The sequence below is a fragment of the Aotus nancymaae genome, unplaced genomic scaffold (genome assembly GCF_030222135.1).
Source record: "Aotus nancymaae isolate 86718 unplaced genomic scaffold, 86718_ANA_hifiasm-v0.15.2.pri h1tg000040l, whole genome shotgun sequence".
In the NCBI taxonomy this organism is placed as follows: Eukaryota; Metazoa; Chordata; class Mammalia; order Primates; family Aotidae; genus Aotus; species Aotus nancymaae.
Window position 1 is genome coordinate 55,951,839 of NW_026988454.1, and position 13,181 is coordinate 55,965,019.

At 36.3% G+C, this 13,181-nt stretch overlaps 1 protein-coding gene across 4 annotated transcripts in view; it reads left to right on the forward strand.

The window, feature by feature from the left end:
• REV3L (REV3 like, DNA directed polymerase zeta catalytic subunit) overlaps nt 1-13,181 on the forward strand; it is a 177,285-nt gene that overhangs the window by 61,019 nt on the left and 103,085 nt on the right. For all 4 annotated transcript variants that reach the window (XM_012438368.2, XM_012438367.3, XM_012438371.2 and 1 more), the window contains exons 2-4: nt 1,366-1,555; nt 6,313-6,387; nt 12,198-12,358. In XM_012438368.2, the coding sequence (XP_012293791.2) occupies nt 1,366-1,555; nt 6,313-6,387; nt 12,198-12,358 (426 nt within the window). The remainder of the gene's footprint in view (nt 1-1,365; nt 1,556-6,312; nt 6,388-12,197; nt 12,359-13,181) is intronic.

Consider the following 13,181-nt stretch of genomic DNA (forward strand, 5'->3'; position numbering starts at 1 on the left):
ATATTACAGTTTGGAGGATCAAATCTTGTTTCATTATATGACTGATCTTTCAGATTTTGTTATGCTTTATGTAATAACTTCCAGATTTATTTTTCTGTCATAAGTGTACCTTAAAAATAAGAGAAGCCAATATTATTTATAAGAAGTGTAAACATTAAGATATCAACACAGTGTAGAATTACTTTCTATATATTTTATGTAAATCATTCTAAATCATAAATGGGAAATAGTGATCAAATTAGTTACGTTCCTACCAAAAGAAAAGGCCCAATGAAGCAGAGTGAGGAGGGATAAAGGGTGGGGAAGAAGCCTGAGGCTTGTGTTGGCAGGAGCAGCACAATGAGAGTGGGTGACAGCATGAGAAAAATGGATGTGTTCTTCCATCACTGCTGTTCTCCTCTCTGTTTGGATTAGACAAATGGCATGTACCCAAGGGAAACTAGGGACAATGCTCTGAGGACAGTAACCACTTCCACACAGCCCTGCCAGATTCATGAGAGCAATGGTGCATCTGCTTCTTGTTGCTATTGTTGTTACTTAACCTGTCATGGATACATTACTGTTTCTGTGGCATTTCTTTTGTGAGTTCTCAGTCATATTACTTTCTTTAAGTAATATGGCTGTGCTGGATTATCTGTTGGCAAGTCAGCACCATTCTGCACCTTGACTGATACTATACTGGTTTTCTGAGAAGTGTGCATGTTGGCTTCCCGGCCCCCAACTCATTTTGTCTCCCCTTGTTCCATACCACCAAATATAAAATTTAGATACCCTGAAATCCATTATAGGTAATTGATCTGTAGAGATTTTGTTTTGATTTGATTCTGTCTTTTTTTTTCCCTTTTAATGGCAAAATTTTGTTTTTACCCTCCTTCCTACCACAATAGAAAAATTCCACACACTGAAACCGCTTTTACATTCCCCTTTCTCACAGAGCTGCCTCTGTTTTAGGGAAGGCTCTTGTTTGAAAACATTAATGCCAAGATAGGCATTCATTGATTTGTTTAGTAAACTTTTTGTGAATTTTTGTAACCTTCATAACACTGTGCTAAGTGGTATTTATAGATGATTTAGTGAAGTAAACACAACTAGTTGGATTGTGAGGGTTAAATAGTCAAAAATACTTTCATCAGAACTACTATTTAAATCATACTATTATGTAATGCTTGTGTTTACTGAATGTTTCCAAACGTTCTGTTGTAAAATTTAGTTAATAAAGGTTACTTTTAGCTATGGATTGATTTTTTTCAACTCTTTCCTTAGATAAGCTATGTTGCCGTTAGAACATTTGAATGAGTTTCATTCTGAGTTTTGTATTGTTAAACTGTGTCTGAAAACTAAACTTTATAATGTGTTACATTTTAGGTCAGAAGACATGTCTTCATCTACATGGCATCTTTCCTTACCTCTATGTGCCATACGATGGTTATGGACAGCAACCAGAAAGCTATCTTTCTCAGATGGCATTCAGTATCGACAGAGCACTTAATGTGGCTTTAGGCAATCCATCTTCCACTGCTCAGCATGTGTTCAAAGTGTCATTAGTATCAGGAATGTAAGTATATATTAATATATTTTGTAATTTCTGTTTATATTTCTATTGCTATTCTATTTAGAAGAAAACATATTCAGTTGATACACTGTATTTCTTTTGCTTCTAGTCTAATGGAACCATAGTGAATTTCTTGCTGTAACTTTTTAACATGAATTTTTATGGCAATGAAAGGTAGACAATGATTTTTGGTTTTTTTCTTTTCTGTTTCTCTGCTTCCTAGAACTATAGAAATTAATGTAATTTATTCAGCAGATATTTATTAAATACCTTTTATATGCTAAGCACTCTTCTAGGGACTTGAGATATATTGCTGAACAAAACAAAGATCTTTGCCCATGCGGAAGGTACATTCTACTATGGGAAACAGATAATAATAAATATAACATTAAATTAATTTATTTGCTATATGATATTTAGTCCTGTGGAAGGAAAGAAGATACACAGGCAGGATAAGAAGTATCAGTAGTGTGGGGTACGGAAGACTGGTGACAATTTTAGAGTAATCAGGGAATGTGTCATTTACAAAGTAATGACAACTGAGCAGAGATCTGAAGGAGGTAAGGGAGTAGGAACAGCATGGAGACCAGGTGACTGGAATGGAAGAGTAAAGGCGAGTTGCATGAAATGAGGTGAGAAAGATATGAGAGGATAGGGATTGTGAGGACCAATGATTCTCAAAGTGTGGTTTCCATATTTTGGTTTCCTAGTATCACCTAGTATCATTAGCTTTACCTGGTTTGACAGCCATGAGAATATACCTCTCATATTTCCAAATACACAAAGAGTGAGTGAATGGCCCCAGCTACTACATGCTCAATTCCAATCTGTCACTCCACATGAGCTGCTTTCCATAGGCTACTCTTAATGCTATGATTGAGCATAGCAAAGATAACTAAGGCAGGTCTATAAGACATCCCTCTGTTCACTTGAGATGAGACTGGCATCTAGGTCTGGTGGCTATGCCAGCTTCTTCTGGCTCCCTTCTCATTTTCTCTCACAGATGGTCCTCCTGATACATTTCCTACACATTTGGTATTTACTTCATGGAGGACTCAGACTAACACACCTGGGAACTTGGTAGAACTGTGTTCTCAGGGCCCAGCAATTTGTGTTTTAATAAGCCTTTCTGATGATTCTTATGCATGCTTAAGTTTGGTAATCACTCAGTAGGCTAATGTAAGGACTTTAACTTTTACTCTAAGTTATTACATGATTTTGAACAGCCAAGATCTGACTTAAACTTGAAAGCATTACTTTAGCAACTGTATTAATAATAGATTGTAAGGGGACAAGAATAGGAAGAGGAAGAGAATAAGGACATTAATCTGGGTAAGAAAATTTGGTGGCTTAATATTAAGATAGAAAAGACCAAAGAATTAAAATTAAAACAAAAAAGAAAATAGGGTGGCTTGAACTAGGGTGGTAGCAGGGAAGTAGTATGAAGTCATCAGCTTCTGGATCTATTCTGAAGGTTGAATTAATAAGATTTGCTGTTTGATTGAGTAGGATTGTGAGAGAGGAATCAAGGTTGACTGCAAAATTTTAAGTGTGTTCTGCTAGTAATATCGAAGGTTCAGGTGGAACCAACTGACAGGAAAGATCTGGAGCTCATACTGGAACATTTGAGTTGTTTTATGTCTGTGTGAAATCCAAGTTGAGACCTTAAATCTGTCTGCTTTCTTCCACCTTTGTCTAGGCTTTCCTCTGGCCCATCATAGTATCATTTGATTGAATTTCCTTCTATTTTTATCTTATTTCAGAGCAGCAGAAGTACTCTTCTTATACTGTAAACTTAATTAAAAATTCTTGAGTGGCTTTGTATTATTAGAATAAAATTTAAACTTCTAGCCATAACCTATGTGACCTCACCCCTGCCTACCTCTGAAACTTTGCTTTCTGTATTCCATCCAGAAACAGTGATCTTCTCTCAGTTCCTCTGCTATGCCAACTTGTTTCTCACCTAAGTTCTTTGTATATGCCATTTCCTTTCCTTGAGTGTTCTACCCTTCCCCAGTCCTTCAAATCATTGACCTCTTCAGAGAAGTTTTCTTTGACTATTCCACTTAAAATAAGGTATTTTAAGTAGAGTATTATCATTATTCTGTATCTCAGCCCATTCTTTGTTTTCTTTAGCACTTAATATAGCTTGCAGGTATTTTAATTTTTATTTATTATTTTTGAGACAGAGTTTCACTCTTCTTGCCCAGGCTGTTATTTACTTAATTTTTATATGTTTCTTCCACTAGCATGTAAACTCCATGAGAAAAAGGACCATGTTTATCTCGTTCATCATTAGATTCCTAGTACCCTGTATGGTGTAGGACACTTAGTAGAGATGGCGCTGTTTGATTGGGTAAATGAATGAGATGAAAGTTTATACTCTTTCAATAACTGTAGCAGTTCTGTTAGGGATAATTACCTACTTTATCTTTTAGATTTGTTTATTTTTGATAGTGTCTAATAACTTTCTCATATATATATATATATATATCCTCATTTCAAAGTTGAGTCTCCAAATAGCCCAGTGAAATATATAGTCATAAATCTTCCTGTATTTTTGGTGGGTATTTGTTGAAAGCATTGCCACATTTTTGAGAGTAGTTGAGTTACAAATCTGATGACATGGGGCAGAAGATGAGTTGTTCACTCTAATTTTTCATTGCAGTTTTCTTTTTTCTTCTAATATTTTTGGTCTTTTTCTTCCCTAGATCCCCTTTTTCCTTCCCCTTCTACCTTTTCTAATTCTTCAATTTTTCCTACTTCTTTAAGTTAGATATGGTTGTATTTAGCTACCAAATTAACATTTATAGGAGGTTTAACTCTATTCTTTTTAGGCTGTCACTATCCTGAGGCTGAGTTAAGAGATAGGATGATGACCTTGGGCTAATTTCTGGGATTCCTTCTGACTCATGATTTTAGAGACTCTTCTATAAAGAGATTCTCAATCCACCAAAATTAATTAGTTGAGATTTTTCACTATCGACATTCATTTTTTCTTTGTATTGATATATTTTAAAAACTAATTAAGAGGTATAATTTTTTAAACATGAAAACATCTACTTTCAAACTCCTCCATTCTACTTCTTTTCCCCCAAAGAGTCTCCCTGATGAAGAATTCTTTTGGCAAAATCATTCATCTGGCTGAAGAGAACCCATATTTCCAGAGACTACCTTTATGTATATGAAAATTACCATAGCAGGAAAGGGTTATAATTAAGGTTGAATGTGCCAGTGAGAGAGAATGAGATCATTTATGTATTGTGTCTTTCTTTAACCCATTTTTCATGGCAACAAAATGGGGTGAGCAGCAGCAAACTAGACAGGAAGTGTTATTATAAAAAAGTTAAGAAAAAAGTGAAGGATGAGAGGGGAGGGATGGTTAGGTGAGACTTTTCTGAAAAGGTAAATTAAGCAGAGTTCTGAATGAAGATTAAACAAGCCATGCAAAAGTCCAGAGCAGAGCTTTCCACTGGCCGGAGGAGAAGGAAGAATGGTATGACTTGAGATTGAAGTGGGAGGCAAGGATGAGATGAGGAACCTTTTAGACCTTGGTAAATAGTTGGATATATATATATATTTTTAACAGAAACCACTTTATAGCAATAATACATGTGGCTTAAAACAAGTAAAAAATTGTTTACATATACCCAAAATAATAACTCTGCTGCCAAATTAGTCCTTTATTTGATATCCAGTATACTATTAGACATGACAGAGAGGTGGTGTCCTAATGAGAGTAAATTTTGTTATCTACTGCCTGTCATAAGAGAATAATGTTTTTACATGAAGAGTGACTGGGTTTATCCACCTAAAGATTTAACCATGTATTCACAGACCACTTTTAAGTCAATACAAAGCCTTTTATTTCATTCACAAATTCATACCTGCTTATGTATTGTTTCTAATTACATCATCTTTGAAAATAGTGTTCTGTATATCAGAGGTTGCAGTGTAGTTTCAGATCCTCCTGAGATTATATGAGAGTTCAGCTTATTTCATCTTGCACCAAGGATTTCTCTCCCTTTTATATAGTCTTTTGCTTCCCCCTTTCCTCATTCCAGCTGATACTCTGAGAAAAAACTCAGCCATAGCATGTTTAGGTTCCTTAAGTAAGGCCATGGTCTTTTTCAGTCTCTTAAGTTCCTGTCTACACAGTTTTTTCACAGACTGCACTTGATACAGTTATGTGTTACAGGTGTAGTCATATCAGCTACTGAAACATATACTGTTTGTAATGTAATAGGTAAATTGCCTCTGCCTATTGAACTTATAAAATTAATAATGAACAGCTGAATAAGGAAAGTAAAGGACTTTGTTGATGAAGAACTTCAGGTTTTAACAGAAAAAAATGGCAGCCAGAAGAAGGTGCCTGAAAGGTCTGTTTCTCTCATATGTGGTCAGAGTAAAGAAAAAAAAAAAAGCCACTTAAAGAGTCTTGATATTTGTGATTAAGGTGCGGATGGTTTGCTCTTCCTTTTTGTTCATAGTTTTTTCAAAGTGATAATTATTAATTCCTATCATCAGTAATGTAAAGGAAGTGATTTTTTTACACTTTTAAAAAGCTTCAGCATTTCATATGTTAACCTGCGCTAGGTTTAACCAAAAGGTTTGGGGTTTTTAAAATTGTTTTTTTGTGGGGGTGATAATATTAAATGTAAGACTGAATTTGGCCAGCTGAATCTAATTAGGGCAATAAGTTGCATATTTCATCTCTGAATGATAAAAATAATTTGAAATGCCTTTTTCTTATATTTCAGGCCTTTTTATGGTTATCATGAGAAGGAAAGACACTTTATGAAGATCTATCTTTACAATCCTGCAATGGTGAAAAGGTACAAAGATAAATGAAACCAAAATATGAATAACTATCGTTTAAGTATTTTAATAATAAAAGGAAAAATCTAGAAAGAAGGCCTCTATAGTTTGTAGTCTTATTAAAGACAGAGACTGTAAAATACACATGTATGTATATAGAGAGAGACCAGTGGCTTAGACTCTGTGAAGGATATTTTAGAGGTGGAGGCTCCCAACTGCTTCCCTATTACAGATTTAGAGAGTTTGTGAAAGTAGGTAAGGAGAGATTATGGCTGCCTTATACGATGTTAGTGCTCCTCTGGCCAGACCTAAGAGAAACTTGCTCTTTAGCTTCAAAGCAAGGAGAAATATGTAGGAGTGAGTACAGAGTGAGAGGGCTTCTGAGATCTCAGAAATCTGTTGACTCTTTACTAGATGTTGGTGAAATTTTATATTCCAGGTTTTTTGTTGGTTTTGGTTTTGGTTGTTTTTTCTTCCCTCAGTCTCCCTACCTCTAGTTTATTCTCTTAATCATCCTTGAGCCCAGGTTATTGAGGACAGGGAAGGGCACATATATGGAAGGTTTTAATCATCCTTTCAGATTCAAGACAAGGATTTTGACTGTATATAGTGGCAAGCTAGGGTAAAAGTGGCCTTGGAGGTGTACTGAGTATTGTTTTTTTCAGGAGATCCTCTCTGCTAATAGGTACTGGGTTTCAAAAAGGAACTTTTTCATAAAGCACAAATTGGATGTTTTCCCATAGTGTGTTAAAGCATTACAAGGGGCACAACTGCCCAGGACATGAGGTTTACTCTGGATTCAACCATTTGAGTACTTCACTGAATCACAGCTCTAATCCTAGTGGTTATTCCCTTCTCACTGAACACTAGTTTTCCTACATCCTGCCCTTTATCTTACCCAAGATAACTTCTGTTATGTAGGGTGCCAGAACAATTTTCCAGAATAGGCTCTTATAGACAGTAATATTTCTTGTACCAGTTCTCCTCTACTCATACTTTCTCATATTCACGGAGTACAAAAGAGCAATTTCTGTGGACTCTTATTCTCTCACCCATATATAGAGTGGTAAGAGAGTAAACCTCAGTCATTTTCCCCTTTCTCATCTACAGATCGTACTGGAGTGGGAGCCATGATTAAAAGAGCCATAAGTGTTATATAAATAACCTATAAACTACTTAAAGTATAAATATAATCAATTTTTTCCTTGCAACTATAGCAAACACTAAACTCTTCTCAAAAAGTTTGCTTTAAATTATATGGTCAGCTTATGATGCCAGTCTGAAATCTCTGATTTATTATTTTTTTGAGACAGTCTTGCTCTGTCACCCAGGCTGGAGTGCACAGTGGTGCAGTCATAGTTCACTGCAGCCCCAAACTCCTGGGCTCCAGTGATCTTCCCACATTAGTCTCCCATAATGCTGGGATTACAGGCCTGAGCCACCATACCAGACCTGTTTATGCATTTTTAATAAATATTTGTAAAGTGCCTACATTATTTGTCGTTCTGTGGAAGTTGCTGGGCAAACATGGTGGCAAAGTGTGCATGGTTCTTTCCCTCAGGGAACTTACCACAAGCTGGGGAGATAGAGAATAAACAAGTAATTCAAATATATAAGCAAAAATTGTGGTACTCTTTGGTCTGCCAAGTGAAAACGTTAATTCTTAATTCATCCATTTACTTATTTTCTCTCTGCTAAGCCCTAGTTTCTGATTACTGCAGAATTTAAAAAAAAATCACACACTGGTGCCACTGTAAATTCATGGTTGTCAGCTTCACACAGACCCTTCCCTACCTGCAATATGTCTACTTATTTTCTGGTTAATTATCTCTACTATTCTCCATCCTCTCCTCAGGCCTTACCTTCTTAGAGAAAATAGAGCTCATCATTCTAGAGAGGTGGTTTTCAAAGTGTGAAGTGGGAATTTCTGAAACCCTTTCAGAGGATTTGTATGGTCAGAATTATCTTTATTATACTAAAGTACTAACAATTTTGTTATACTAAGATTATACTGATTTTCCTTTTACACTGTGTTCATTGATAGTGGGTTAATCCGGCCCCTTGTCTGAAATCAGAGTAATGATATCAACTACTAATCATTGTGTTTTCCACCACTAAGCACTCGCCTTAAATCAGTTTCATATAAGAATATTATTAGGACATGGTAAAAATTATTAATTTTATTGAATTTTGACCCTTGGTTATATATCTTTATAACACTTATGTGACAAAATGGAAGTAACATGAAAGGCTATTATTCTTCCTTTTTCAACTACATGTCTGTGCTCGGCTAGATTTTTCTTCATATGCATCAACCAAAGCAATATATTGCAACAGATTGAGCAGAAGCCAATGTAATAATCCAGCTATCTTCTGTTAAACCAAAGATTTGTAAACATGTAAAACAGTTTTTCTTTTCTAAGTTGTTTTTGTTTTGAAAAATATAGTTTCAAATAATGTTATTTATGTTAACATACATACAAGTTTATTGTTATTTTAAAATTCATAGGCCAGGTGTGGTGGCTGACACGTGTAATTCCAGCACTTTGGGAGGATGAGGCGGGCGGATCACGTGAGGTCAGGAGTTTGAGACCAGCCTGGCCAACATGATGAAACCCCATCTCTACCAAAAAATACAAAAATTAGCTGGTCTTGGTGGCACGCACATATCGTCTTACCAACTTGGGAGGCTGAGGTAGGAGAATCATTTGAACCCGGGAGGCGGAGGTTGCAGTGAACCGAGATCACCCCACTTCACTGCACTCCAGCCTGGGTGACAGTGAAACCCTGTCTCAAAAATAAAATTAGTAAATAAGTTTCTTAAGCATTTCTGTTTTAATTTCTAATATGGTAAATACCACTAGATATAAACCACATAAACAAAAGCTCTTTAGTGTTCTTGGTAACGTTTTTTTTTTTTTTTGGAAACAGAGTCTGACTCTGTTGCCCAGGCTGGAGTACAGTGGCACCGTGTCGGCTCACTACAACCTCCGTCTCCTGGGTTCAAGCAATTCTCCTGCCTCACCCTCCCGAGTAGCTGGGATTACAGGCACCCACCACCAAGCCTGGCTAATTTTTTAATATTTTTAGTAGAGACAGCGTTTCACCATATTGGCCAGGCTGGTCTCGACCTCTTAACTTCAGGTGATCCACCTGCCTCGGCCTCCCAAAGTGCTGGGATTATAGGTGTGACCTACCACGCCCAGCCCCTCAGTAATGTTTTAAGAATGAAAGGGTTCTGGGACCAAAAAGTTTGAGAACCACTGGAATAAAGCTTTTTAAGGCCCGCTGTCAAAGGCCCTTAAACTACATTTACATCCATTCTCTCCTCGCCGCCTATTCCGTGAACGAGATTTTTCCTCTTCACTGCTAAGGCTCAGGATCCATCTTCTTTGATGTTGTCAAGGATCTCTTTCATATATCAGCTATTCTTATCTTTTTTTCCCACTCCATTTAAATATTAATAAGACTTTGCTCATTTTACGCACACATTCACACCTTTCTCTTATAGCCATTCTCCTTGAAAGATTTATCTATACTTTGTGTATCCAACTTCTTACCTCCATTCATTGTTTGTTTGTTTTTTGAAATGGAATCTTGCTCTGTTGCCCAGGCTGAAGTGCAGTGGCAGGATCTCAGCTCATCATAATCTCTGCCTCCCAGGTTCATTCAATTCTCCTGCTTCAGCCTCCTGAGTAGCTAAGATTACAGGCACCACCACCACGTCTGACTAATTTATTGTATTTTTAGTAGAGACAGGGTTTTTGCATATTGGTCAGGCTGGTCTTGAACTCCTGATCTCAAGTGATTCGTCCACCTCAGCCTCCCAAAGTACTGGGATTAAAGGCACAAGCCACTGTGCTCAGCTTTTCCCATTCACTCTTTAATTTACTCCAATATGGCTTCTACCCCAACCATTTTACTGAAATTGCTTTCACCAGTGGCCTCTGTATTGCTAAATCCAATTTTATGTCCTTACTGTTTGAACTCATGATGATGCTTGTGATGCCTTAAAACAATCCTAAATACTAGCTTCTGTGATACATACTACCTCTAGAAATTCATGTTTCTGCCATTTTGTTGATTTCTCTTTTAACATCTATGGTTGTTTCTTAGAATTCTGCCTTAGACTTTAATCTTTTCTCTGTATATTTTCTCTTCCCTCTACAGTTTTATCTACTCCTATGGGTTGATTTGGTTTTGGTTTTTGTTTATCTTTATGCATTTGACTTCCAAATGTATATGAATAGTCTAATTTCCCTCCAGAGCTTCTAAACAATATATCAAACCAACTGCTGGATAGATGGAATAGCCCAGTGGTTAAGAGTGAGGACTCACAAGACAGAGAAAATTTGATTTGAATTTTTCCGCCTTTGTTTTTTAAGAGACAGGATCTTGCTCTGTTGCCCAGGATGGAGTGCAGTGGCACCATCATACTTTACTGTAACCTGGAACTCCTGGGCTCAAGTGGTCCTCCCACCTCAGAGCTCTTCTACTTTTTATTTGTGTGATTTTTAATTCTTTCTAAGATAATTTGAGATGATCGTACCATAGACTTGTAATAAAGTACTTTAGCACAGTATCCAGTGTATAGTGCTCAGAAATAGGTTAGTTACCTCTGCTATATTAATAAAATTATTCTTATTTTCTTTACAATCCATTTCCAATATTATTATTGGATACCCACTATACTTATGCCCTTGTGTCTGAATTGAGTTTATCCTTACTCCCCTTCCAAAAAAATCCCAAACAAACCAGTTTTTCCTACAGTTCTTCCCCCTTTCAAATAATTGCCACACCACTAACCAACTGCTTAAGCAGGAAATTAGGCATCATCCTTTTCTGTCTCACCCTTCCCAGTTAGTCATCAAGGCTTGATCATTTCACCCTTTATATGTCTCCTGAATCAATACATTTCTATAATCCTTGTTGTAGCCACCATCCTTAGTTTTTCCACAACAGCCTATTTATTCCTTACCTGTAGTCTTGTGTGTTCTGTAGCTAGTCTGGCCATGTCACTTTTCTGCTGTTCACTTCTCAGACTAATTTCACTACCTCTTCAAATGTCTTAACAGGCTCTGCATGCTCTTACTTCTCATTACTTCTCTAGCCCCACCTCTGACACTAGGTCACAGTCTTACTCAGTGGTTTCAGTTCCTAAATAAGCCATGTTTTCTCATGACACTTTACATATGCAATTGTACTTATGTGAATACTCCTCCCTCTCTTCAGAGAAAAAACTACCTCTAGTTCATTATTAAGCCTCTTGCTTAGAGACTTCCTCTAAGGTTTTGCAGAAACCATCTCTGCATCTCTGTCTGATAAGTATCTTTTCTAGATGTGTAATATATTTCCCCAGATAGTAATAATTATCCTGTATATAATTGTCTGTTGTTTGTATTTGTCATCATGAAGGGAAAAAACACTCAGGAAAGAAAAATATCAACATGGTAATATCTCTGAGTGGTGAGATTATAAAGTAATGATTTCTTTTCTTTTTTTTGAATATTTAATCTTTTCAAAATTATTTTTAAAAGAAAAATCTTACTTTAAAAATCTTTTGGTATTTTAATTTTTAAATATAGTTATTATTAAATTGGTTTAAGACAAAATATTCTTCATCCCTGCAGTTTTTTGTTATTCAGAACATGTTGCTTACTTTAAAACTTGGTTAAAACTTTTAATTTCTAATACCAATTTCCAGTAAAATTGAGATGAAAATTTTGTGTGCTAATAAGGGCTTTGTTCTCTGTATTTCTATAATCATTGTTTCATTTAACATTTTAGGGAACATAATTTTATGATACAACTTTTTTTTCTAATTTAGGATATGTGAACTTTTGCAAAGTGGAGCCATAATGAATAAATTTTACCAGCCTCATGAAGCGCATATTCCCTACCTCCTACAGCTCTTCATTGACTACAATCTTTATGGCATGAATTTAATAAATCTGGCTGCTGTCAAGTTCCGAAAAGCAAGAAGGAAAAGTAAGGTTAATTTTCAATCAAATTAAAGTTTTGAAACAAGTGTTGTATAATCAATGATTTATAAAATAATATATATTTAGAAAATAAATGTTGAATCACTAAAAAAGGAAAAGAAATATATGCAAAGTGGGATTAGAGATTGTCACAAAAAGCATCTCAGCTTTATTGAGTTATAATTCATATCCATTTAAAGAGGACAATTTGATGGTTTTTAGTATACAGACTACTTAAAAGTTCACCTGGCACAGTGGCTCACGCCTGTAATCCCAGCACTTTGGGAGACCAAGGCAGGTGGATCACGAGGTCAAGAGATCAAAACCATCCTGGCCGACATAGTGAAACCCCATCTCTGCTAAAATACAAAAATTAGCTGGGCGTGGTTGTGCACGCCTATAGTCCCAGCTACTGGGGAGGCTGAGGCAGGAGAACTGCTTGAAGCCGGGAGGTGGAGGTTGCAGTGAGCTGAGATGGCACCACTGTACTCCAGCCTGGTAACAGAGGGAGACGCTGTCTCAAAAAAAAAAAGTTATATTTACATTGTAATCTATTAAGTGTGCAATAGCATTATGTATTTAAAAAAACATACCTACTTTAATTTAAAAATACTTTATTGCTGAAAAATACTAATCATCTGAGCCTTCAGCAAGTTATAATCTTTTGCTGGTGGAGGGGCTTACCTCAATGTTGATGGCTTCTGACTAATCAGAGCGGTGGTGGCAATTTCTCTCTCTCTCTCTCTCTCTCTCTCTCTCTTTCTTTCTTCTTTCTTTCTTTCTTCGGCCTCTTTCTGTTGCCCAGGCTGAAGTACATTGGCACTATCATG